The sequence below is a fragment of the Pogoniulus pusillus genome, chromosome 4 (assembly GCF_015220805.1).
Source record: "Pogoniulus pusillus isolate bPogPus1 chromosome 4, bPogPus1.pri, whole genome shotgun sequence".
In the NCBI taxonomy this organism is placed as follows: Eukaryota; Metazoa; Chordata; class Aves; order Piciformes; family Lybiidae; genus Pogoniulus; species Pogoniulus pusillus.
In genome coordinates this window covers 30,912,305-30,939,245 of record NC_087267.1, presented here as the reverse complement: position 1 = coordinate 30,939,245, position 26,941 = coordinate 30,912,305, and the positions used below count along the sequence as shown (strand labels likewise).

Sequence of the window (26,941 nt, the reverse complement as noted above, 5' to 3'; positions counted from 1 at the left end):
ATTAACTTTGTGTTCGGGTAATGGCAAAGAGAGTTAGATTGTAATTACCTTCCTCTGCCTTGGAAGTATATATCCAAAGCAGCAAGGAAATTGCCAGTATCTATACATTTGCAAAGTAATATTAAAGCTTAAATCTGATACCAAATTATCCCTGCTTACTTTTTGCTAGCTTTAATGAGAAAATAAAGTACTGAATATATTCTGTCAACAAGTACCATTTCTGCATTCTGACTGCTGAGTACAGATCCATTTTATCCAATTAGTACCCACTACTCACATAAACGTATACACTTCTTTAACTTAATAAAGACAACTCCTGAATCAGGTTTTCATCTATGAGCCAATAAAGCCAAGCCCAGAAAAGAGAATCTTATATTGTGAGAGAAAACACAAAAAGGACTGAAGAACATCTACTGTGAGATTTATCACAGCAAAAAATCCCAGAAATCTTTTAAAGCTTTACTACAAGAGAGATGTTGACTACAAGCTGATTTTGACATGCTGGGTTTTTTTCCAAGTAACTGCAGATTATCAAAGTGCTATAACTGCCTTTAAAAGCTTTTTTCTCTTGTTTGCTTATTCTCTGACAAAACAGTGTGCAAGACAATTCAAGAGCATCATATACTCTATTATGTGTGACTTAAATAGTAAGGTAGAATCCCTGTAGGTGATCACCTTTGACTCAGATTCAGTCGTAAACAATGTACCTTCACTGATCTTTGCCATACAGAAGAGGAGGCTCCAAGGTGAGCTTATTGTGGTCTTACAGTATCTGAAGGGGGCCTCCAAAAAAAGCTGGAGAGGGACTTTTTAGGATATCAGGTAGTGACAGGACTAGGGGGAATGGAGCAAAGCTGGAGGTGGGGAGATTCAGACTGACTGTGAGGAGGAAGTTCTTCACCACAAGAGTGGTGAGAGCCTGGAATGAGTTTCCCAGGGAGGTGGTTGAGGCCCCATCCCTAGAGGTGTTTAAGGCCAGACTGGATGAGGCTCTGGTCAGCCTGATCTAGGGTAGGGTGTCTCTGCCCATGGCAGGGGGATTGGAACTGGATGATCCTTGTGGTCTCTTCCAACACTGACTGATTCTATGACAAATGTCTGCTGGCCTTAGCTGCTAGTAAGATTGACATATTTCCCAGAAAGACTATTCACAACAAAATTTTAATTACAAACCTAGGATCTGAAAGTGCAAGAAGAATGTGCTTAGCCATTTTGGTGGTGGAGTCATTTGTTTTTAGAAATCAAGTTCCCTGCAAAACTACAAAATTAGCAAATCCAATAGCTTATTAAAACAAACCCCAGAGCCACCTAGTCCTTAAGCAGACAGACTCCATGAATTAGAGAGTACTTAGAGACCTATCAAGGGAACTGCAATCTGGTTTAGTCAGCCTGAGGAACAGGAAAGAGGGTCTCCTCTCAGAGCCCTTATTCACATAGTCTGAATAGCTCCATTTCAAACTAGAGAGAAAAGGCAAATTCTTGTGCTCAAACTTCACAAAGTTGTCTCAAGACACACATAGCCAGTCTCTCAACAAAACAACAAGCTGCTTCTTAGCCCTGGCTTTACTGACCAAGTGAGTAGTCAATCAACTAAAATTACCTCCATGAACATTTAACTTCAAGGAGTTCTAGGGAAAACAGCCACATCATAAACTGATCATCCAAACTGAAACTTCATATACCTTAACTCCTTGCTTCTCCCTAGTTAATTGTGTGTATTTCGAGTCACTCCTCACTCACAAGGATGTAAGCAGTTGTTGTTGTGGGAATTGTTAATACATTTATTTAGGACTGATTTTTCCATTAGCATGGCTCTAGAAGTAAAAAAGTGATGCTTCACCTATATGATAGCCAGCATGCTTTTCAAACTAAGCATATCTATAAAAGGTGCCAGAGAGCTTGATTCAGCTAAACAGAGCAAGGTGTAGATAGATTTTTCTTCACTACATATATATATAAAAGCTAGGCAGTGTTGTACAGCCTCCAATTCTGGTGATCAGATTTCTTTACATGCTAAAAAACATAGCTGAGAAAAAACATCTGAAGTGCAAGAGTCCTCATGCAGGTCAGTAGTTTAAGAGGCTACTGGGTTGCAATTTGCACACATTAGTATAAATGCTGTGTCCCCGTACATCTAGAAGAGGAAAATGGGGAGAACTGTCTTTGCACAGATGCAGCATAAAGCTCATAACTAGAGAAAAAATTTCCCAGAAGTAATTAATCTCAGAAAAGCTTGTCAAAGGATATGGCAAATTCACTACTTGATGGCTTTAAAAAGAATGTATTTTCAGAAGATGTGCTCCATTTCAGCCACAAAATATTAAACTCCACAGGATTCACTTACATAATAACATGGAAGTGAATTCCATCCTCAGCGGAAGTTCCCAAATAAAGTTTTGTAGCCTTCTCTCAGGCAAACAGATGGATTAGACCATTGTAATGCTATCCCCTCCTCCATCCCCTCTAAAATTTAGACAGTATAAGCAGTAAAGCAGCAGGAAGGGAAATGGACTAGTATTTATCTCGTAGGCAAACTTTAAAGCTCTTCTTAATTGACGGCTCCAAAATCCCACCAGGTTTCTTTGGAAAAGTGAAAGCACTTCATTTCTGGTTTTAAGCAAACTATCATTCTTCCTTGTTTCAGAAAAGAATGTAGACAATTCCATCTTAATAATTAACTGAACAAACATGTTACTGAAGGAAATATGCACCAGTATATTTTTAGCAAGGATACATACAACTCCTTGCTGGAGCAAGCAAATTCCTTTTCTTTTGACATACTTTTTCTAGGGAACTGGACCTGGACAGGGAAGGTTATTCCACAAGGCTTCTAAAGATTTTAAAGCAAGTTACCACATTGTATTGGACTGAAACTTTTCAAATTTAGCTGGCAGACTGGCTACCAAGAAAATCAGCTTCTCCAGCTCATGAGTGCCCTGCCCAAACAGGCTGTGCTCCCATTGGAATGGGCTGCCCAGGGAGGTGGTGGAGGCACCGTCCCTGGAGGTGTTCAAGAAAAAACTGGATGAGGCACTTGGTGCCATGGTCTAGTTGACTGGACAGGGCTGGGTGCTAGGTTGGACTGGATGATCTTGGAGGTCTCTTCCAACCTGGTTGATTCTATGATTCTATGAAAGTAGACCTCAATCAAAAGCAGCTTTGACAAGATGTCTGGCACATGAATTCTCACAACTAGCTCGCTGGACTACTAACACAAAATAATGCTCTTAGTAATGAGAAGTATACAGTGCTATAGCAGCACAGAAGTGCACTGAGCAGCGAGTAAAGAATCCTATATGCAGCAAATATTAGGTATAAAACCACCCACGCTGCTCTTCCCTGGGACTACAGTTATGATGTGCTTACTCCCACCCTCTAATAATGTTGTGGCATTTGCTCGGCGCTGACCCAGAGGGTGAAGTGCAATCTCTGAAATCCGTGATATTCCTGACTGCCTCTCCTTTGTTCTTTTGAAGCTTGCAATTTAAATTTCAATTCAGCCAGGCAATGCTTTGTAATGCTTTGTCTGAGATTTGATGGGAACGCAGGAAAATGGAGCATGATTTACATGTATTAAACTTGCAGGTCTGAAGCAGTGCCCTGAAATTAGAGACTCTTGTCAGTGATAATCACCATAACCATTCCTTTTGCATTGTATATTCACTAAATTATTTCTATGTCAATACTTTTAGAAGAATTGATATGAAAATGTGGAAATCTAATCTCAATATGAAGGCAGCTAAGGACAGCTTTGAAAAGGCACACACTGCTACTATTAATACGAGCTCATACCAATTTGATTCAAATGCATAAGGCATTCATTTACATCTACTGAAAACCAGGATATAAAGCACATAGGAAGATATTGTTTTAGAAGTTTTTATTTTTTAAGAGATAACAATTTTTGCTTTATAAAACAATAGGAGTATCTAGTCAACTAACAATATGAAAATGAAAGCAACCGCTTCCCTTTTATTGACTCACCATTACAATTCAAATAACCTCACATTACTTGGACACAGTAAGAACAGTTTTTATTTACAGATTCACAACGAAGCACCAAAACATCTTTCAATAAATCAATTTTCTCCCAAGTTTCAGCAAGACCTTTCTCAATGTTCAGGCCAGCTCTAGCAATAAGCAGCTTCTCATTCCAGCCAGAGAAGTAATTTCCACTCATGCATGGCAAACAGCTCTCCCAAATTACCATATACTTCAGGAAGCCAGAGTGCACTGCTGAAAACAGTGATGCCCTGAAAACACCCACTCATTTCTACTTCTGGTAATACAGCTATGACAGCACTGAAATGGCAATTACCTGTATAAATCTTCCTACTTCCTGCTCTTCATATCAAAGCTATGGATGAAGCTGAAGGAACAGGATGAGGGCCAAGGTATTACAAGATGAAGCACAAAAATTCACAAATCAAGGGCATTTTGACTACCCATTGCTAGGTTACCTAGGTTAGCATTTCTGCCTCATGGAGATTCTTTTTGTTTGCAGAATGTTTGTTAGTAAAACCAATTATCTGTGTCCAACTAAAGCACACTTTTAAGATGGATGTTTTTCTATAAGAGATGACTGAGATGACATACAGATGTCACTGAATTGCTTCTCAGGGAGGGTGTGTGTACGTGTGTGCAGCGGTGGAAGAACTGTGAATCACAGAATGGTTTGGGTTGGAAGGGACCACAACCTAGTTCCAATCCCCCCTGCCATATGCAGGGACATCTTCCACCAGATTAGGTTGCTCAAAACCCCATCCAACCTAGCCTTTAACACTTCAAGGGAGGGGGCATTCACTATTTCTCTGGGTAACCTGTTACAGTGTCTTACCACTTCTATACTCATCCAATTTAAAGTCATTATCCCTAGTCCTATTATATGCCCTTGTAAAAATGTCCCTCCCCATCTTTCCTGTAGGTGCTCTTTAAGCACTGCAAGGTTGCTGAGGAGCAGCTGAGTCTTCTCTGGGCTGAATAACCCCAACTCTCTCAGCCTGTCCTCTCACAGACGAGGTGTTCCAGCCCCTCATCTCTGTGGCTCTCCTCTGAACTGCTCGAGCAGGTCCATGTCTTTCTTATGCTGAGGTCCCCAGAGCTAAACATAATACTTCAGGTGAGGTCTTACAAGAGTAGAGTGAGAAAATCACCTCTCTTGACCTGCCATCCATGCTTCTTCTGATGCAGCCCAAGATGAAATTTGCTTTCCAGCCTGCAAGCACACATTGTTGGCTCATACGTTTTTTAATCCACCAATACCCCCAAGTCCTTCTCCACAGGGCTATCATCAATACTTTCCACACCCATCCTGTATTTGTGCTTGGGATTGCCTTGACCCATGTACACGTTCTTGCACTTCAACTTGCTGACCTGCATGAGGTTTGCAGGGCTTACCTCTGTCCTGTCAAGGTCCCTAAACATAGCATCCCTTCCCTCTACTATGTTGATCACAGATTCTTGTCATCACCAAGAACACAGACTAAGAATTTGAGATAACTTAAAGCAGTAATTTTCATAAACTCTGGCTTTACACTTTTTCATCACACATGAGATAATGCATTTTAAATGTAGCATGTAAACTACTATAGGGCTACCATGCCTGTGTGTTTACATTTCTTTCATCTATCATCCAATTAAAAAACAGTCAGTCTCAAAAGTATAATACTGCTTTGTTAAAAAAAAAGGGACAAACCAAGGAAAGCAAAGTAATGAATATGTGAAGAAAACAAAAATGTTTCTAAACTTAATAACAAACCAGAAGGAAATCTGCTAACTTTATAAGCAGCTACACTGTTTAAAGTGATGGCATTATTTCAACAATAAGATTTCATGTTTCATTCTGCTTTCTCCAACTAGATGTGAAAACTCCACAACTACCAAAACCATCAAAGACATTTTAAAGATTAGTAAAATTTACTCTTCTTCTAAACCTTAGCATACAACATATATATTAAAATTACACACAAGAACACTTTAGCTAAGCCAGTTACTAAAAGAAGCAATCAAACAGGACAGAATTTGGTTTCCTTAAAACTTTACCCTGTCCTTATGGCTTCAAGACGGATTACATCCAGCACTTGGTCACCTCAACAGGGTGGCACAAGACTGCCCCCTTCTGGCAACATAAAAAAAGAGACCTGCATTACAGGATAAAAACCACCTCTGATCCCAGAGATTACAGAATATTTTTTCCTAGAACAATTTTAATGAAAGCAATCCATCTGATTTATCTACTCACACAAGAAGTAGCAGATTTCAAAAAAATATATCTGCATGCACATATTGCTTCTACTCTAAAATTCATGCTGATTTGGAACATGTTGTCTAAGAGCTTAAAAGGAACAGAATAGGGAATACTCAGAATAACAGAAAATACAGCTCACAGCACACAGGACTATCAAATAAACTTCCTCTATCTTCCAAACTAACCACCTACTTTTACCTGAAACTAGAAGACCTTGTTAATATAAACCAGGATAAAACACAGGATTTTCTTTATGTCTTTAAGACAAACAGATACTAAATTATAACTACAATGGGAAGTATTTCAGGAGAAAATACTAATAAAGATCTTCCAAAGATACTTGCTCCAAGATTATATTTAACTACTTCTTACATATAAGCAATGCTACTGCTACTGGCACTTGTCAGATTTCTAAGAGGTGTTGATGGAATTTATGACTAACCATATTATGATTACAACCATCTTGACTTCTAAGACTGAATTAGGCTAACATTGAATATTACCTGCCAACTCTCTGTGGTTCATCACAACAGTGAAAACATAGCTTTACTCTAAAAATAAATTATCCTTTCACTTTTTAGTAATTCATTGGATTTCCTCTTTGATTTAAACTTGTATCAACTCAGCCTGCTTTTAAATTACCAAAATATGTTGAGAAGAATTACATTCTTAAATTAAAATATGTAAGTATACTAATAAATCATGGAATTTTACAATATTGGTTAAGAGAAACCCAACAGTTCACATACATCTGCCTATGAGCAGTTTTTCTAGTGCCTTGTGATACAGACTTCATCAGAAAGTATTCTGCTCCAGGTTTTGTGAGATTTCTGGCATCATAGAATCATAGAATTGCTTTGGTTGGAAAAGGCCTCTAAGATCAGGTCCAGTGACCTAACTTCACTATGGCCATTAAACCATGTTCCAAAGTGCCATGTCCACGTTGGTTTTTTTTTAAACACCTCCCCAGGTATGGTGACTCCACCACCTCCCTAGACAGCCTGATGACTTGTTCAGTAAGAATTGTTTCCTAATACCCAATCTAAACCTCTGCTCGTGCAATCTGAACTTCCTCTTGTTCTATCATTTGATACTAGGAAGAAGAGATCAACATCCACCTAGCTACAACCTTTCAGGTATTTCTAGAGAGCAATAAGGCCTCCCTTCAGTCCCCTCAACACAAAATAATCCCAGCTCCTTCAGCCACTCCTCCAAAGACTCACGCTCTAGACTCCTCACCAGCTTCGCTGCCCTTCTCTTGACACGCTCCGGCACCTCACTGTTCTTGTAGTGAGGGTCCCAAAACTGACTACAGTATTTGAGGTGCAGCCTCACCAGTGTCAAGTACATGGGCATGACCACTTCCCTACTCCTGCTGGCCCCACTATTCCTGATAAAGGGCAAGATGCTGCTGGCAGCCTTGGCTGCCTGGGCACACTGCCGGCTCCTGTTCAGACAACTGTCAACCACCACTCCTCAGTCTTTTTCTGCTGGGCAGCTTTCCACTCTCTGCCCCAAGCCTGTAGTGCTGCCAATTGTATATATTTAAACTTCGTTCTTTTCACTTGATACACAGCTGCTACTTCTGTTAAGTAGGAAGCATAAAACACTGTTGACAATTGAAAGCATTCATGTACTACTATCAACAGACATGCTGGACAAAACAAAATACCTCTGGACTACTGTAAGCACATGAATTTTCCATCTTGTCAAGCAAATGAACACTTGTTCCCTGACATAAAGCCAGAAACCAAATCAGAATTCCAGACAGAGCTCCATCCCTTCCCATGTTACCATTTCGACTTGTTCACTACTAAAATTTGAGGACACAAATGAAGTTGTGCTAGATCACTCATATGGTCTTTAGCCTTGTTTACATTTTTACTGGCATGGCATACAAAACCAAATCTGGAAGCCAAAGGTATGCAAGACCTCCCCTTGCCCCAAATCTGTCACACTAAAACACAAGACATGACTCTGGTCTCTGAAAGAACCATGCTGGATTCTTGGAAAACAACCCATTTTGGGTTTCTCTTGTACCTTCAGCTTGGTAAAGCAAATAAGCAGTGATTGAAAATGTCTTTCCCTAAAGTATACATATTACGAACAAATTACCATACTGGCAATAGGCCAAGAAGCAGTGACCTGGCAGATGTCTTAAATCCAACACAAATAAACAACTGAAGAGTGGCTTTAAAGGTTCCTTAGAAAAAAAAACAGGTTTCAAACACACTGGATATAAGAATCTTGAGTTAATCACAATCTTTGTAGTGTTCGTTACTATAGGGAGGGGATCAGAGCCAGGACACTGAACTGCATATTGTAATAAACCAAACAATGTACTACTGTGAGTAAATAACTCCACAGTACCAGCCTTTGGAGAAACAATTCCATTTCAAAGTGACTGCAGAGGCAATAATATGGTACGCTTACATAGATTTGGATGCAATATTTTGATTGCAGAGCAGGAAAGAGATAGAAGATGCTACAAAGCATGTGAAGCATTTCTAAAACTGCTTAATGAAATATTTCTGGGTCTAAAGTAATTCACTTACAGGAATCATTACAATCTTTTTTTCTGATGATCACACATTACATGCTTCAGAAGAAAAACTGAAATATATATATACTCGTTGTATTTTACCTTTGTAAAACAATATATATACTCCCTAATTTCACTAGATTTGTATGTATGTATGAAAAACATTTAAAAGATCAATTAAGTAATGCCATTAAATGCTTCTTTAAGATTACAAGTCAAAGATCTTAGACACATTCAGTTCAACTTGGGAGTGCACTAATATCCTACTTGAACACAAATCTGTGAACACAAAATCTCAGGACATAAAAGCTGAGTAATTTAAAAAGGCATTCATCAGGCTGCATTTCATTGTAACAATGTGCTTCAGTCTCACATACATAAATAACTCCCCTTCTAATAGGTCACATTATCAACTGCAGTTTATCTTTTGTTGTACAGTAGCATTTATTCCCCCCAAAGAAGGTATGTGCTCGTAGCTTCCACTGTATTTTCTAAATATCAGATTGAAACAAAATTTTCAAAGGGCTCTAAAGATTTAAGATCCCACATTCTGTTTGTAAAACTAAAGTAAGCATTTATTGACAAAACAAAAAGAAAATGAAAATTCAGTGGGATGTAGGAAGCTTTGAAAACATTTCACTTTGGCAGTCATGCATACCTTGACCACTAGGCAAACCTAGAGAGAAGTGGCCTGATCCAAGCAGTAAATATGCACCCAGAAGTAACATAAAGATTGAACACTTAAACATTTTGCAGTAAAGAGAAACTTCCGAAACATAAAACTGTCATACATCCAAGGTACATAATATTTTATTACAATGAAAAATGGCTGTAAACATCTCCCTTATTTCACATTAATTACAGAAAAGTGTTCTCAAAATTCCCCTCATGTTGAACCTGCTAATTCCAGGAGTTCATAAACTCAAAATATGGAATATGTTCGTGTTACAACAAACTGTATCTCACATTTGGTTTCAAAAAGTAAGCAAACAGCTTACTTCCCCAATTCCAACTGAGGAAAGAAGTTCCTGCATAATTCAAAACACAGTACTTCATTGCAGAGCCCAGTTCAGAAACAGAACCAGGTTTTCCTAATGGCATGGAAGTAGGAAAAAAAAAAAGTCACCACATAAACCTCTGGATTTCATCACTATTTGGCCATTGGAACGTTCTGTTGAGAAAAAGATAAAAAGTTACTGCATTCACAACAACATAAAAAGCCAACTCCAGAAGTTGTCTATATAGAGATGGAAAAGGAATATTGAGCCTATATATTAAGAATGGCAAAATAAAGTAACGAAACTCTAACAATTTTTGAGGAATTGTGACTGCTAATAAACATACAACATACACTAAGGTCCAGAATATCGATTTTGATTTTAGTGTATCAGTAAAACTCCAGCCAGCAAATATATAGACTGGCACTAATAAATATTTCACAAGCTCATGTCTTTGAAAAACTTTTCTCCAGATGTAGAATGTATAATGTCTGTTATCTGCTAGTAAATATTTATGAACATAGGTAAATTTCCATATCAGGAATAAAGAGATGACAGTGATTAAGCTGTACTGCACAGGGTGCTTTTGCAATGACGCAAAGAATTTCCTGATTTTAGCAGGGGTTAATATATGCGGGAATGAAAAAAAGGCAGTAAAGGATAGAAAATAAAATAGCTGAGGAAAGTGCAAACAGGCTTCGTGGCTACTTCTGTCACCAACAACTATTCCACCATTGATAAAGACAAAACCAAAGAACATGGCTACTAATACAATGTATGGCCAAGTTAAAGCAGTAAATGTAAGTAAGTTTTTAGGAGATATGAGATATTTGATAAGAAACTGCAATATTCTGATCAAATCTGAAAATGATCCTTTCCTGAAAGAAATATTTTCATCTTTCTTTTTCTGTAACTCTGTCTTCCAGGCTTCACTTAGTTTCTCTGCAACAACATTTCCAGCACAAAAAACTGCCCACATGATATTTGTTTGACGAAACATGAAACCACAAAATCCAAGGAGAGCTGAAGTTTTATGGTTACCATAAAGGCACATTAAATAGGCAAAAAGAGTAAAAAAGACTGATCCTGAGTCCGTATAATAAAGGAATGTAAAAAAATACAGGGTGGGAAACACTGCAAAAGTTAATGTAGACAAGATTCTCTGGAAACCAGACATAGCCTAGAGAAGAAGCAGAAAAATGTCATTAGCAATGTCTCCAATAAAAATAAAATAAAAAATAAAATAAAATAAACAAATACAGTATCACTCTTGAGAATTCCATTAACACAATAGAACATCTTGTATGCTTTTTGGTTCCATCACTGCACAAGGACGCATGCCATATTTTTGTTAACCTCCTGCTATGTTAATACAGAGTGTGAGACTACACAGCCTTGACAGATAAATTAAAGCACAGAACATTACTGCAGATGAAAGTAAGGCAAAAACGAATACACCAACTTCTTTCCTATGTCACGTGTTCACATATTTATGGCACTAAAACAATTGTGGCATATAATTGCTCCCATAACAAAAAAGCTGTGCTAATGGATAAAGAAAATTTCAATGTTTTATGACCTTGAAATTTCATCATCATGTTCTGTTTACTTGTGAGACCAGAAGACATCATTCTATGCCTCTACTATAGCCTTCTTTGAAGCCAGTCCACAAAACACCCAGTTCTCAGTTTCTAATCTTTGTCTACAGCTTTCATTATCTTCATTTTAATTCCAGAGTTAGAAAAGAAACTTTAAAGCCGGTAGAAAATCATACAAGCAAGAACTCCCAATTATCCCACTCACTACATGATGCACCACAATTCCCAACATAAAAAACGCCGCATGTTTCTGAATGACGTAGTGTGGGCTGAAACAGCCAACCACCTTAGAGAAGAGACAAACAAAGAAACCCTGAGTTGAAAGAAGTGCCAACAATACAACTACATTTTCTAATCCTCAGACTGCTGTCATGAAATCTTTTGTTTTCTTACATTTATATTTCCACCTCCAGGCATAAAACTAAATGTGTTCCAGAAGTGGAAACAATTAATGAATTTGAGTCAGTTCTGTGTAGTTTTATCATTTCCTTAAACATGAAGTCTCCTGTAAGAAAATCCATAAGAAGATATTTCCTTTATAGTAAAGGAATGCTTAAGTTATCACTGAACAGGAAAACATGTCCTTATAGCTAGAAGCAAACAAAAAAACTTCACTAGCTGAAAAGACTTTGAACAAGCCATTAGCCACTGAAACAATTTATCTACTGCGGGGGTGAATGCTCCACCACCTTAAACATACAATATTCTTATATCCATGTTGCTCTGTTATGGTCTAGATGGGAAGACAGGCAAAAACTGGCTAGCTGGTTAACTGGTCACTCTCCATCCAAAGAGGAGAGTAACAATCAAGGGTACCATAGGGATCTACACTGGGACCTGCCCTGCTGAACACCTTTATCAGCGACTTGAAAGCAACAAGCACACTCTCAGCAAGTCTGCAGATAACACTAAACCTGAGGGAACTACACAATATGCCACAGAGCACAGCTGTCATCCACAGAGTGACCTAGACAGGCTGGAGGAATGGGGTACTGAAATGCTATGAAATTTAACACAGCTGGGCACATAGCAACTGAGAAGCTGCTGCTTTGCAGAAAGAGACCAGGGAGTCTTTGCAGACAGCAGAATGAATATGAACTGGCAGCATGCCTTGGAACTGAGGAACACTGACAGCCTCCTGGACTACAATAACAAGAACGTAGCAGTAGTTCAAGGGAAATTATTATCCCACTTCACTGTTTGTTAAGCTACATCTAGAATACCATGTCCAGTTTTGTGCTCTATGATACAAAAAATGCACTAGTAAACTGGAGCAATGTCAGATGGCCACTGAGACAGCTGGGGGCTGAAACACCTGCCCTGAGAGCAGAGGCCTTATTCAGTCTGGACAACAGACAGGTTGAGGGAACCAAACTGCAGCCTGCCAATACCTCAGAGAATGTCAGCAGGTAGAGGAAGCCAGGCTCCTCAATATGGTAGATGGTGGCAGGACGAGAGAGTACAGTCACAAACAGAGGTTCACACTGGATGCAAGAAGAATCTTTTTCATCATGAAGCCAGATGGGCATGGGGCAGGTTGCCCAGAGTGGCTGTGCAATCAATCACCATCCTTGGAGTTTGCCAGGCTCCTACTCTAAGCAGCACTGTCTGATCTCTAGGCTAGCCTGCTTTGAAATGGAAAATGGGACTCCTAAGGCCCCTTCCAATTTCAATCATTCTCCAATTCTTTTCAGCTTGAATTATTCTCATGTTCTAAATACTGACACCAACCCTGGCTTAATTTCAAAAACATATTTTAGTTTAAACACAGTTTGCAGGGCTTCATTCAGGATTCACTGGATGAAGTTTTGTGGAGAGTCTTATGCAATTCCAGCTACATGAGCATTCAGACCTTTGGATACTAAATCTATATGGTACTAACTTTATTTAAAATGGACTACCTATAGTAGTTATGCATAAGACTAAATGTTTAAGGATTGCAACATGAGAGAGAGAAAAATATATTAAAAATAATCCAGAGAAAAGGAATGTTATGCCTTGCCTCAACTGGCAGTAGTATTTGCAGTTCTACAAAGCTGTGGACAGCCCACATAGTAGTGAAGCAAACACACACCAAGCCATCAAAATAGCTTGTACAAGCACGTAAATTAATTCTACTTTGACCGTACCTTATTCTTCTGATGGAGCTTGAACTGAAGTAAATACAGCAAATAGAAGTTGCCAGCACTGAAAAGGAGGTTAATAAACCTGAGCATTCCTGTGGAGCACACCACGCTCCCCGTCCACCCAAAGAGCCATGCTGCGGGCTTCACTACTCCCACTGAGACCAGGTACAAGCCCGGAGGAGTGGTGATCATGGGGTCCCACTGTCAAGTGAAGAGAGAAACAGGGTAACAGAGCTGCTACTACACGAAAAAACAGACCAGAAGTGTGCGAAGGGTTAAAACACACCATCCCCACCCACGAAAGGGACCAGACGTGCGCGAAGGGTTAAAACACACCATCCCCACCCACAAAAGGGACCACAAGTGCGCGAAGGGTTAAAACACACCATCCCCACCCACGAAAGGGACCAGACGTGCGCGAAGGGTTAAAACACACCATCCCCACCCACGAAAGGGACCAGACGTGCGCGAAGGGTTAAAACACACCATCCCCACCCACGTCATTTTTTTTTTAAAGCTTGGATGTTTAGCGAATTTCTGGGGTTATGAGACTGAAGTTTGTGACCACTACTCGCACACTACTGCAGCACCAGTGCCAGACAGCAGACACCCCGCGTTCTGAACCAGGACGGCCACAAACGATGCCCTTTTCAAAGCTCCCGCGGTGTGTTTGTAAGAGATCCTGTCAGCAAAACACGAGCCGGGCCGACCCCCGCAGCACCTGAAGAAAGCGCCCATGGCAGTAGGCCTGCGCCTGGGGGATGTGGAACACCTCATCCATGTAGGGGTCGCGCAGGTGGCGATTGATGGCCGCGAAGAGCAGGCACGACAGCAGGAACGTGCCGCTCATAGCTGCCGAGAAGCCGTAGGCCTCAGCCCCTTCCATGCCACCGGCGCCGCGCTGCGCGGGAAGAGGCCTGGCTTCCGGAACGGGCTGCGCGGGGAGGAGGGGCCTGGCAGCGCGGCGCCGGAGCGGAGGCGCTTTGCGGAGAGGCAGTGAGGGTCTGGGACTACGGCGGGGCCGGGCCGGGCTTAGCGGGGCCTGGCTTGGGAGACGGGCAGCGACTCCTGCCGGCGCGGCCGCGGCCGGGCCGCGTGAGGAGAGCTCCGGGCCGGGGAGAGGGGCTGGTGGGGCTTGCGGCCTGCCGCCGGGCGTGCATCCCACGCGTGGAGTTTCTCCTCTAGGAAACGTTGACATCTGAACTGTTTCGTGTTATTAAAACTGTGCTTTACGCGAGACAGGAGTGGGTGCGTCTTTGTGTATCGTTACTGTGTAGCAAAGGCTTGCAGGGCTGGTGCAGCATAAAGCTTCTGGGGCCGGCCTGCCAGCACACCGGTGCGGGATGGATGTTACGCACCCGCTGGAGCTGTTCCCTGGCTGCAGCGTGACTCTCCTTCTCTTTAACCACGTGAAAAATGCCCCTGCCCTAAGAAAAAAAGCCATGGAAGGATCCATTGAAGGAGCATTAATAAACCCGACGATGGTGAGTGAATGCTTTTGCCGTGCTGTTTGTGCCGGGTTACAGTTTTGAAGCTAACCTGTGAATCCCCTGCGGGAACATTCTGAGCAACAACCAGTCTTGCTCAGCATTGCTACGGCGCTTTGCACGCACTTCGTTTTCTCTGCCCTGTCTTTGATTTCATTAGTGTTGTGAAGTGCACAAGTTCATGAGTGTAAAAGAAATCACCTTGGCAGGATTGGCTAAAACAATTGCTGGCTTGATTTACTTGACATCCTACCGGGTGGAACTGTTTAAATCCCTTTCTATCTGTGAAGTGTAGTACGAATTGCTTAATGCTGTCAAATATCTACTGTTCAGAGTCTTTGTTCTTATTTAAATTCATAACTAGTTTGTGAATCTAGGGGGGCTGGGTTTTTTGTTTGGGTTTGTTTGTTTGTTTGTTTGTTTTTTGTTGGTTAGTTGGTTGGGTTGGGGTTTTTGTTAAAACTAGCAAAGCAGCAGTTAGGGAATAGGAGAAAAATCAATCTCACCATTTACTGACAGAAGATTTATTAATGTGATTATTTTTTTTTAATACTTCAGTAACTCTATTGAGAGACTGTAATCAATGTTACCTCAAGTGTTACCCCAGTCAGGAAATAATCAGGTTGACTTTGGAAGAACAGGAATTGCTAAATCATAGAATCATAGAATCAACCAGGTTGGAAGAGACCTCCAAGATCATCCAGTCCAACCTAGCACCCAGCCCTATCCAGTCAACTAGACCATGGCACTAAGTGCCTCATCCAGTCCTTTCTTGAAGACCCCCAGGGACGGTGCCTCCACCACCTCCCTGGGCAGCCCATTCCAATGGGAAATCACTCTCTCTGTGAAGAACTTCTTCCTAATATCCAGCCTATACCTACCCTGGCACAACTTGAGACTGTGTCCCCTTGTTCTATTGCTGGTTGCCTGGGAGAAGAGACCAACCCCCACCTGGCTACAATGCCCCTTTAGGTAGTTGTAGACAGTAATAAGATCACCCCTGAGCCTCCTCTTCTCCAGGCTAAACAGGCCCAGCTCCCTCAACCTCTCCTCATAGGTAGCAGAATACTGGTTTGCTCACTTTCATGATTGCAGACTTAGACTGTCAAAAGTAAGTGATCAGGATCTTTTTCAGAGCTCAAACCAGTATGTTAAATTCATGTGTAACTTTTGTTATGTTTCACAGATTGTAGATCCTTTTCAGATTCTTGTGGCAGCCAACAAAGCAGTTCATCTACACAAGATGGGTAAAATGAAGACCAGGACTCTCAATGCAGAAATTATTTTCAGCCTTTCACCAAACAACAATGTAAGATTTACTGAACAAGTGTCTTTTTTTTTTTTCCAGAATAAATTGCTAAGATCCAAGCAGCCAAACTAAATATACATAATCAATTAACTGTTTATGTGGCTACTATTAGAAGCTACTGTTATTTTTAATAACACTAACATGCTGTTATCTTTTGCAGCTTGACAGAATTCCATTAATGTAAAAATGTGCATTGATTTACATTCTTGGCTTATTTGACCTGATAACTTAAAAGGTTTCTTATATGTAGTGAGAAAGTGGCTAACAATATTTTTATATTTTTGATCTTTTCTTAGATATCAGATGCATTTAAAAAGTTTGGCATTTCAGACAGTGACACAGCTGTGCTGATTGTTCTTGTTGTGGACAGAGAAAAACCTGTAAATCTGGAAGATATAGCATCTCAGGTAGAAGGTCAACAGGTTTCTCTGGATGAACTCCCCCAGCTGACAGATACTGCCAAAGTTAAAAAGGTATGTAGCCAAAAGACATGACTGGCGTAGAGAAAAAAGATTATTTAGTTGCCATGTTTAAATATCAATAGACATAATTAACTTGGAGTCAGTATTTCTTTAGCACAACTAGAAATTTGTTTTAAATGAACCTTAATTATTGATTTCCTATATTTTCATGGAGTCACAGGATGCTGTAGGTTGGAAAGAACCTCCAAGGGTCATCTAGTCCAACCCCTCTTCAGTAAACAGGGGCATTCAGGTAGATCACACTGCCTAGAGCCTTGTTGAACCTCACCTTGAATATCCCCAGGGACAGGGCCTCATCTACCTTTCTGGGCAATCTGTTTCAATGTTCCAGCACCCTCACAGTAAAAAGGAAAGAGTTCTAGAGTTCTGGTTGTCACACTCTGACACTGTAAATTTTAAGTCTTCAAATTCTTAACATTGTCAGGACGTTGGAACATAAAAATAAATGCCAGATTACTGTCTACCATTCAGGCACTTTTGCTTCCTGTTTTCTCATGCAAATATCCATTTAATTAAAAATAAATTTTCAGTACTGAACAGTTTCATAATCCTAAGCACAGAAATAGAGCCAGCATGGGCGGATAAAACGAAAATGTGTTGATGGAGCTGCTAAGGAGCTGTGTTAGGGCGTATGTGCGCTTAACAGATTACCATATGCTAGATAGGTATCTTCAAGCATGTGTATTTCACTTGATAAAATTCAAGTAACTGATTATATCCACCAGAGTAATGATGTGAGATATGAACAGGAGAAATTGTATCATATAATATGTGGAGCTAAAATTGCTGTTCTCATTTAGTTTCTTAGCTTTCCCTTATTAATTGTAATTTCAGAATTTGCTTGGTTCCTTGGTTCCAGTTTTGTTTTGTATTCATGACAAAAAAGGAATTTTCAATGTAAGAAGAGAAAAGTGAGGGGAAAATATTTCTTCCTTTTTAGAAGATGTGTGATCTGGTTTTGATTTCTTACATAGCTTTCATGTTTTTCTTGTTCTTTTTCTCTGCAGATGTACAAAATTACTCCGCAGGAAGAAAAAATTGGCACCTTATTGGATAGTATTGTTTGCAGAATGTCAACAAAAGATTTTTTATGAAAATCTGGAAATAAAGTTTGTTTTTTTAAGGAAAAAGGTGTTTTAAGATGTAAGAACACTTCATTGCAATTTCTCTCGCATTTCAGAAAAAGCACTGCAGTACTGAGTAGTGACATCTGAGCTTTAACCATAAACGAGCAAGCCTGGACACAGGAGTAGTTGAAGCTGTGTTTGAAGCACAGAGAGCAGTCCTGCCATTCAAAGCAGAATTTGCCATTGGCATTTTTGTCCTTTTTCTAAAAAAAAGAAAAACAAAAAAGCACCTTTGCCAGTACCATACACTGATCATAAACAGAAGGCTCGGAAATCTGTGCTTAGTTTTCTGTTTCATCAGACGTTTTGCTAGTCCTAGGTAGAATGTAAACACTGTAAATCATTTTTTATTAGCCCTCACCTGATTTGTTTGGAACCCATGATGAATGATACCCTTTTAAGAGTCCTGCTGCCAGGAAAGGTGTCTTTGGCGTGAAGTCTTTGCTGACGGACTAGAAAAGGGAAAGTTTTCGTAAAATACCAGTAGTGCCTCCTTCTTTCTTCTCACTGTTCAGGGAAAACGAGGAAGAGGAGTGGCATCATGGCAGCCAGTTGTGGCTGCAGTGTGGAGCAGGGCTTCAGAGATACATAGAATGATGAATATGGTCAGATGAATGATGCTGGGATAGTGTTGGCACTGGACAATTGGCGGTCGTTAGATGCAGTGTACTACTGAAGTACTGGTATGTGGCTGTGGTATGTTGGTGTTGCTGTTAAAGAATAACGAGAAGTGCTTTATAATACTGAGTTATGCATGGTGATGCTGCCTGGTCCAGGTGCAGAATTCACAGGGAAATTTTCAGCTTAGATGTATTTACTTAAATTGTTGATATAAGGTATAACTTAGCATTCTGAAAGGCTCATTGAACTCATTTTGTGGAACCAGTGTTAAAACATTGATTTCCAATAGTCACTAGGCTGAAAAGCCCTGCACAAGCATCATTTATTCACATGTAGGCATCCTGTTAAAGAACAGTTATTGTCCTAATTATATTTTGGGAAAGAGGCAAGCGTGTGTTAAGATTTGAAATGCTACTCATTACGATAAACAGACCAGAAACTGACATAAAACCATGATATTTTCTGTGTTTCTGCATTTAATATGGAAATTTTTCTGTTTAACATTTTTATTTTTTTTTTTTTTTTTTTTTTTTTTTTTTTTTTTGTTAATTCTGCCCTCATTTAAGGCACAGTAGTACAAAACATGTCCTTTTCTTACCAACCAAATCAATGGCAAAATACTTACTAAGTACCAAGGGAATTACAAGGTTTATCAAAATAAATGATTCAGGAAAAACGGCTGTGCCAATTTCTTGATTGATAGATAGTTTTACAGAATATCTCATCCTCTCTAAAGGGAAATGTGAGTCAGTAGTACAAAATGGGGCTTGGAAGGGCTTCAGTCTTTTGAAATAAAACGTGTGTAACATAAGAATATGAGAATGACCATGGAAAATTAGAGACTTGTTTTCCTTCTCTGACAGTCCAACTGGTACTGGAATATATCAGCTTTGCTGGCTGAACTGCTGACATTGTTTTTGGTAGTTTAAAATAACAGCAGACAGATCTGCTTAAACCAACAGCTTTTTTTGAACACTGAAACATCAGTCTAGTCTATTTAATATAGGATAAATACTAATAAAAAGATTACTGCATGAGAATTGATACACAAGTCCCAAACTTCAGTTCCCACTTTCTGATTCTTGTCAGACCATTTCAATGGCGTAGAAACACTAAATGGTTTGTTATGAAACTTTCTGTGAGACTTGAATGAGCTGTTTTCATGAGTGGATTTACTGCAAGTCAAGCAGATGATTTGGGTTTGTTGGCAGTGAAGGCTGTGCCATTTCCCTGTAAGACACAGCTTTCACCTAGTCCTAGTTGCATTATCAAAGTTAAATACTATTTTCAAAAACTGATAATAAATGCAGATTTTGTTGGCACTGCAAAGTTAACACTTATCTTTCTGAACACGTTAAAAGTCAATAAACTCGGACCTGTAGTGTCACTGTTAAATCAGTCACTGCTGGTCTTCATCAAAGCAAAAGTTTATGGGAAAAACAGGTTTTTTTAAAAGTTCTACTTCTGTCTCCTCCGAATTTCTGTATCTTTTCTCCTCTATCAGAAGGTAAGAGGAAGCTGAAGCATTTTCAATACCATATCTGGTTCTTCAGTGCTTCAGAGGCAAGATTACACCTTTGGGATTTACAAATTCAGCAACTACATCCAGAAGTATGATGTGTGGTCAGTTCTAGCTTTTGTGTGTGTGTTCTAGATGGAGTGGTTGTTGAGTTGTGGTTTTGTTTTTTTGTTTTCCCTATGTTGCCTTTTTAACATTGAATACATGACAAAACCAGCAGCTTCAGGCCTCTTTCTATTCCTGCTTCAGCTAGGGCCACCTCCCTTCATCATTTTCAAAATAAATGATTATTCAGTGCACTCTTTGAACTGTTGGCAAAACTAACTCTCTTCTGCAAAAGCCTTGATGATGGTAAGCTTCCATTGGACTGAGGCCATTGCCCTTCATGCAATTCCAACCACTCAGAATATCTAAATCTCTCTTGTGTACTTCAATGATACATTTACAAAGGAGGGACTACCAAGTGTGAAGGCAGGTGCCTCTGGTGCTACACTGCTTTCTAAACTGTCCTTGAGAGGTGTCATGTAAGGCTTATCAGAAATATTTAAATTAATGTATCCCTCTTGATTATAGATAGATACCAGAGTGAGGTGCACAATACTTAGAAGAACTGTGTTGTCTACAGGTACTACAGAATTACAAGCATATATCTATATGTTCATAAGTATTTAAAATGTCTTGCAGTTCTTCGTTTGTTATGATACTGTTTGTTCGTTTAGGCAATGATGAAATTTGAGGTTTAAACTGAGTTTAAGCTAACAGCATTAATCTGAGCTCATTAGGAATAGGCAGCCGTACAATTACTGAAGAGTTTAACAGAGACTCTAACTGGCTGTATTTCTAGAAAGCTTACAGATTTTCTGAGTGCAGTTACTTCCTTGAAAAAGTAGTATAGGACAGCCCCTATTAAGAATGGGCTGGTGTACCTAGATGTTGGAACTGCCATGAGTTACTAACAAATTGTGGAAAAGCAAGCAGTGACTGAGGATAAACTAAATCTGTTGGTACAAGAATGAAGACTGAGACAGTTCTGCAACAAAAGATGCTTATAAATACAGTTTATTTAATGGTTTTAATCCCAAGTTTACAAAAGCATTACTGTAAGTGAAAAATATGGAGATGCAAGTCCTATATAAACTCTTTTAGCAACAAATATGAGAATTTGATTTGTTCTGAGGTCTTCCTTTGCCTGCAGGATAGCTGGTTTTATTGATTTTTTCCCTATGTTGTTGTGACACAGCAACTTATTTGCCTGCTTATAGTGTGTGTTTTACCACAGATTGGGACAGGTAGTCTTGGCAGAAGTAGGGACTGGACAACTTATGTTGAAAAACTGAAAGCTGGCATGGATATACAAAACACTGACCGATAAAAACACAACTTGAACTCTCCATGTTACCATACTGAGCTTAAAGTAAATTTCATATACATGCACTGGATAATACAAATATTTACAATGCAAACAGGTACACATTATTCATAAAGTCATGTTCAGGTACATTGCCTATTAAATTGCTTCACAGATTCAGTTCCACAAGTTGCAACAATTTAAACAGTTTGAAGTAAGCTCTAAGATGCTGAGACATTTTCCTGTACCTCCTGGGAATGGATAATTAACATAAATATTACTTGAAGTATATTGCTGCTATGAGGAGAAATCCTTTCTTGACCAGGCTCCCCAGATTGCCATTAGAAGGATCATGCCAATCACTGTGTAAAGCATATGGACTGTACAAAGATCATCTCCATTCTGGTGCTTAAGCCCAGAAGTGCTGTGCCAGTTCTCACTTTTGTTCCCATTGTTTTTCTGTCTGTGAGCACGGAGAGAATGTATCCTGCCATAACAAAAAGCAAGGTTAAGATTAAAAATTACTATTTTTTATTAACAGTTCAATAGTGTTTATAATGAAGTCCAGAGTATGCACTTCCTGGATTTGGAAAAGAGCTTTTCAAACTGTATGAAGCTAATAAAGTATTTTCCATAATTGGAAATGTGGAACATCTACCAGCCATTTGGTATTGCTCTCCCACTGACAGGCAGAGAGACAGGCTTGTTAGAGGATGCACAGTGCTCTCACTCTTCACTGGTGATACAGATCAGTTGTATGAGGAAAAAAACCATACCCTTTCATTTCGCAATGTTATGAAAGTACTAGGTTTAGGGGGGAAAAAATTACCAGTTTCCAAAGGTTTAATCAAGAGAATATGAACAGCAGACGTGAGCTCCCCATCCCATTCTGATACTGTATTTTAATGTCTCCTTTTCAGAAGGGACTTCCTTCAGCAGTCTATCGAAGTATTCATTAGCCAAAGATATCAAACGGGAGTAATTATACATGCACATCTGCAGGATTCTCGAGTAACATTTTACACTGCTTTGCCATCTTTCCCAAACGGTTTCAAAGTAGAAGTCTTAGCCTGTGGTTAATGACCTCCACTTACTGTTATCACCACTGAAAATGGCCTGCTAAACTCCAGTGGGGGTGCCTGTTTGTTGCTTTGCTTTTTAAGAGATTAAAAAAAAACACAATCTGAATTGCAGTGTGAAAAGGAGATCAATCATCCTGTGATTTTCATGTAGTTTAGGAGGGTGTCTGAGAAGTATTAGATGTTTCTGCTGCTTTTATCATAGACTAGCAGGAATTATAAAAATCTTATGGCAAATACAGCTTGTGAGTAAAGAGCTTTTAAACAGAAATTAAGTTTATATACTTATGCTCACTTGGAAGAGAGCTGTCAGACTGATTTGTTGAAGTCTAGAAAATGCACGGTGCAAAAGGAAATTCATGAAACCAGAAATTCTGCAGCTACAGAAAGTAGTTTAGTACTAGAAACATACATTTAACAAATTTCTGTCAAGATAGGGGCTACCTTCTGTCTTTTGTAAAATCGAGTAATATGGTTCAGGATTGTGAAGACCATGAGAGGGATGTTCTGGCAGTAGTTTACCTTCTTAGTCTTACCTGAGGAGAATGCAGTATGTGCATCTTACCTCCGGGAAGCATTCATGATGTGTTGGTGACTGAATTCCCAGTCTGTCAGATTTCTTCTTGCAGAGAGGAAAACAGTCTTTTTAATCCTCTTGTCTTCTGGCACAAAAGAGGAAAATCTTCACTCATTAACAACAAAAATAATATCCTTCCAAGCCCGCCAATGTGACCAATGTTTATCTGGGAGCACTTGATATATGTCAGTCGAAGTCCTCAAATTACTAGTTTTCTAAGCTAATTTTAACATCATTCTTCAAGTAATTGCCTGGAGCAGGTTACAAGGCAAGTAATGAGTAATCCAAATGACTGGCTTCTTTTAGCTGCTGGGATCCCTTCTTATAAACAGTAGCTTGCTAGTGAAGTGTTGCCAAATTCATTGCAACATAAGTAATGCACAGATGGAGGATGCTGGTGATGAAAAACGCAGGATGAGCTGTTAACTTAGAACTACATTCTATTAGATCACAGGCTATTTTGGGATAAAACTTAGTTCCTTTCTACAACTAATTTAGTTCAACTTGCCTGGAGTGAAATTTCAAGCCACCATCATTTAGATGTGTTACAATAATCTAACTTTTTAATGAAAAAGTGTTGTCTTTAGTAATCTGTTGGCTTTTGTAACAGTCATATTCATTAAGCAGTCAATAAGCAGTAAATCAACACTAAAGAAAACGTTTGGACATTTAGGGTTTGTAACAAAGTTACATACACCCTCTTCCTTCCTGACCACCTGGAGACATTCCTAACAAGAGGCTCTGTCAATGCATTTCTAAAAGCTGGGTGTTGCATGATTAGATGGGTTAATGGTGGGTTTAATACAATAAATCAAATGGTCCCAGTAACCATTTGTAGTGCCTGTGAATTAATACACTTAAATTTGTTGTCCATAAAAACAAGCAGAAGCCCTTCTTTCTGAAAACAAAATGTGAGTATCTTCTTGCATCACCTTTAAATTGCCAACAACATTTAAATAACTTTCTCATTTAGCTGCTACTTTAAGCTTATTATCACATATAATTAAAACAAATATGAACATGTAACTCTAGTACACTTCTAAAGGCTTTTGTCTTCCCTTCAGATAGTGTTTATGTGTATATATGATTGGTTCCTTTAGTCTTAGTAAAGCATTAGCAATTTTCATGTATGTCTTGGGATATTACTTTCACTCCAGAAAATTTAGGCTGAGCTTGTTTACTCATACTTTTACCAGTTCTTAAAACTCTTTTCTATAAATATCAGAAAAGAAATTTGGACATGAGCAATAAATCACTGACTTGAGTCACTTCTAGCTTTTTCAGACCTAGGATTCTCTTTTCTTAAATAAGATTGATAAAGGGTGGTAGGTACTGCAATAAAAGCTGTACTCAGCATTTTTCCTGAATGTTTTTAGTTTTCTTTATACAGTTTTTGTACTTCAGTCTTCAAACCTGTAGCACTTACAGCCTGTTTGCCTCATGAGTTTCATCTATGGTTTCTGTTTCGTTATGATTCTTACACTTTTTGACTGAACAAAAGGAGGTACATGTAAACCTCATTTCAGAAGTGCAAGATTGTTGATTTTTGGTCATAAAACACACTTCAGTTATCCCAACTTTTACTCTTCTGTGGTAATTTTCTTGTGGAAAACTTTCCTTTATAATGCATGTGGCCAAGTTTTGTTAATACACGCATGGTCGTTTGCTCAACTCACTACAGGCTAAAGCAATGTAAAAGAATGGTGAAAACGTAGAATTTAAATTGTTTCATCAGTAATAGTCATTCAAGGACCCACTTAGAAAAACACTGATAGGAATAAGTATAAAATTCTGAGATAAAAGCTGGAAGAGAGAAAGTCTTTAATAATTAGGACTGACCTGGTTTACAGCAACAAAGCTTGATACCTCCCCACCCTACTGACCCATGATAGCCAGAAGGCACTCATTAAGTGCTGGGGAGGGAGGAAAGGTGGGAAGTAAACTTGTTAGCCTAATAGCCTGTTTGCCCCAGCTAATATGCTTTAGCCAATACATTGTATATTTCCTATATACTCAGGCTGCGTATACGCTGTGTGCAGGTGTCCATGAAAGATACCAAATAGAAGTGGTCAAGTAAAAAAAGGGTTACAAAATATTCTGCCTATACGAAAATTTGCAGGCCATGCCTAGTCAGCTGCTAAATTCCAGTCCAATTATTTAGCCTTCCTGAAATACTCAGAATACATGACCTGATAGCAATTTCTGAGGCCATGCATGAATTAGGAGAAAACTTTAAACACGGCACTGCATTAAACATCAGAAGAAACATGGATAAGTGGTGTTTTCCTAGTGTTTCTCACTGATGTAGGTCTCCTTCTAAGACTATTTTATCAGCCAGCCAGTATTACTTGGTAGTAGCTGGGACTGACATCCAGGAAACTTGCTATTTTTATGTCAGATTAGGAAGAGATACATAGCCCTTTTGGTGCACTTACATTACTGGGACAACCAAATACTCCAGACAGCTCTCCCTTCCATTGCTGCTGCCACCACCACAGCTGCTGGCTGAGGTTTGCCAGGCAAACACAGAAACTCAAAATCACAGAATGTTAGGGGTCAGAGGGAATGTCGGGATCATCTAGTCCAATCCCCCTGCTAAAGCAGGCTTGGCTAGATCAGGATGCACATTCAGGCGAGTTTTGAAAGTCTCCAGAGAAACAGATTCCACAACTTCTCTGGGCAGCCTGTTTCAGTGCTCCAGCACCCTCAAAGTAAAGGCATTTTCCCTCATGTTCAAGTGAAATTTCCTCTTTCCTAGTTTGTGCCGATTGCCCCTCATCCTATCACTGGGTATCACTGCAAAGAGACTTGCCCTATCCTCTTTATGCCTGCTCTTTAGATGTTGACAAGCATTAATAAGATTCCAGAACCACAGAATGTCAGGGTCTGGAAGGGACCTGAAAAGATCCCCTCTTAGCCTTCTCCTCTCCAGGCTAAACAGCCCCAGGTCTCTCAGCCTTTTCTCTTAAGAGAGATGCTCCAGATGAGGCATCTTTGAAGCCCTCATTAGACTCTCACCAGCAGTTTTCCTGTCCTTTTCAAACTGGGAAGCCTGGAACTGGACATAGTACTTCAGATGTGGCCTCACTAGGGCAGAATAGAGGTGGGGGGAGAAAACTTCCCTCAACCTGCTGGTCACACATTTATTAATTAACCCCAGGATACCACTTGGCTTCTTGACCACAAGACCACACTGCTGCTGGTTCATGTTAACTTGTTGTCCACTGGGACTTCTAGGTCCTTGTCCATGGAGCTGCAATCTCTAACCTGTACTGGTGTATGAAATTATTTATCCCCAGGTACAGGATACTACACTTCTTGCTGTTGAACATAATTATATTCCACTTTGCTCAATTCTTCTGCCTGTCCAGGTCTCACTGAGTGGCAGCACAGTCTTCTGGTGTATCAACCATTCCTCCCAGTTTTGTATCACCAAACCCAGCCCACAAGTGCCAGGCAGTGGGAATAAACAGCAGTCTTTTTCCAGTGAAAGTCGTCAAACACTGGAGCAGGTTGCCTAGAATGGTGCTTGATGCCCCATCCCCAGAAACATTCAAGAGCAGTTTGGATGGGGCTATGAGGAACCAGATCTAAACATTTCATTGCAGGGGAGTTTGGCATAGATGACCTTTAAAGGTTCCTTCCAACTTATAGCATTCTATGATGCAATGATGATTCTGTAATTCAAACAGCAAGGCTGAATCCTACAGCTGATGAATAGAAAGCCCCAAAGAGACCACCTGGGCCGTGAGTCCGAGTAGAGCAGGAGGGGCCTAGTCCCATGCATACCTGCCAGCAGCCATCCAGAAGCCTTCCAGATCACCTCTGACGGCCCTGGGTGCTGCAATGCGCTAGGGGGCCATGCCTAGTTTTACCAGGCC

At 39.8% G+C, this 26,941-nt stretch overlaps 2 protein-coding genes and 1 long non-coding RNA gene across 6 annotated transcripts; 1 reads left to right on the top strand and 2 right to left on the bottom strand.

The window, feature by feature from the left end:
* Positions 1 to 9,337: 9,337 nt before the first annotated feature.
* ALG10 (ALG10 alpha-1,2-glucosyltransferase) lies at positions 9,338 to 14,397 on the bottom strand. Of its 3 annotated transcripts, none has more exons than XM_064142462.1 (3): positions 14,233 to 14,397; positions 13,515 to 13,712; positions 9,338 to 10,967 (listed from the first exon to the last, which is right to left on the bottom strand). In XM_064142462.1, the coding sequence occupies exons 1-3, from the start codon at positions 14,395 to 14,397 to the stop codon at positions 9,912 to 9,914; spliced, it is 1,419 nt and encodes a 472-aa protein (XP_063998532.1). In that variant the 3' UTR covers positions 9,338 to 9,911. The 3 variants fall into 3 exon arrangements, with proteins under 3 accessions (XP_063998532.1, XP_063998534.1, XP_063998533.1); XM_064142464.1 differs by having other exon boundaries at positions 9,338 to 9,960; XM_064142463.1 differs by lacking the exon at positions 14,233 to 14,397 and adding an exon at positions 13,998 to 14,120.
* Positions 14,398 to 14,633: 236 nt separating this feature from the next.
* Positions 14,634 to 17,919, top strand: TPRKB (TP53RK binding protein). Its single transcript, XM_064142465.1, has 4 exons — positions 14,634 to 14,995; positions 16,185 to 16,307; positions 16,604 to 16,780; positions 17,797 to 17,919. Exons 1-4 carry the CDS (start codon positions 14,855 to 14,857, stop codon positions 17,881 to 17,883), a joined length of 528 nt encoding a protein of 175 aa, XP_063998535.1. The 5' UTR covers positions 14,634 to 14,854; the 3' UTR covers positions 17,884 to 17,919.
* Positions 17,920 to 21,097: 3,178 nt separating this feature from the next.
* On the bottom strand, positions 21,098 to 23,441 carry LOC135174856 (uncharacterized). 2 transcript variants are annotated; one of them, XR_010302119.1, is made up of 2 exons: positions 23,020 to 23,441; positions 21,098 to 21,891 (listed from the first exon to the last, which is right to left on the bottom strand). It is a non-coding gene; the product is annotated as an uncharacterized LOC135174856 (long non-coding RNA). The 2 variants fall into 2 exon arrangements; XR_010302118.1 differs by having other exon boundaries at positions 23,049 to 23,441.
* Positions 23,442 to 26,941: the final 3,500 nt, after the last annotated feature.

Coding starts and splice junctions, on each gene's coding strand:
- ALG10 (XM_064142462.1), bottom strand. CDS start 14,397: ATGGAAGGGGCTGAGGCCTACGGCTTCTCGGCAGCTATGAGCGGCACG. Junction 13,713..14,232: donor GCCATGGGCGCTTTCTTCAG/GTGCTGCGGGGG, acceptor TTCACTTGACAG/TGGGACCCCATGATCACCAC. Junction 10,968..13,514: donor AGCTCCATCAGAAGAATAAG/GTACGGTCAAAG, acceptor CTTCTTCTCTAG/GCTATGTCTGGTTTCCAGAG.
- TPRKB (XM_064142465.1), top strand. CDS start 14,855: ATGGATGTTACGCACCCGCTGGAGCTGTTCCCTGGCTGCAGCGTGACT. Junction 14,996..16,184: donor CATTAATAAACCCGACGATG/GTGAGTGAATGC, acceptor TATGTTTCACAG/ATTGTAGATCCTTTTCAGAT. Junction 16,308..16,603: donor GCCTTTCACCAAACAACAAT/GTAAGATTTACT, acceptor ATCTTTTCTTAG/ATATCAGATGCATTTAAAAA.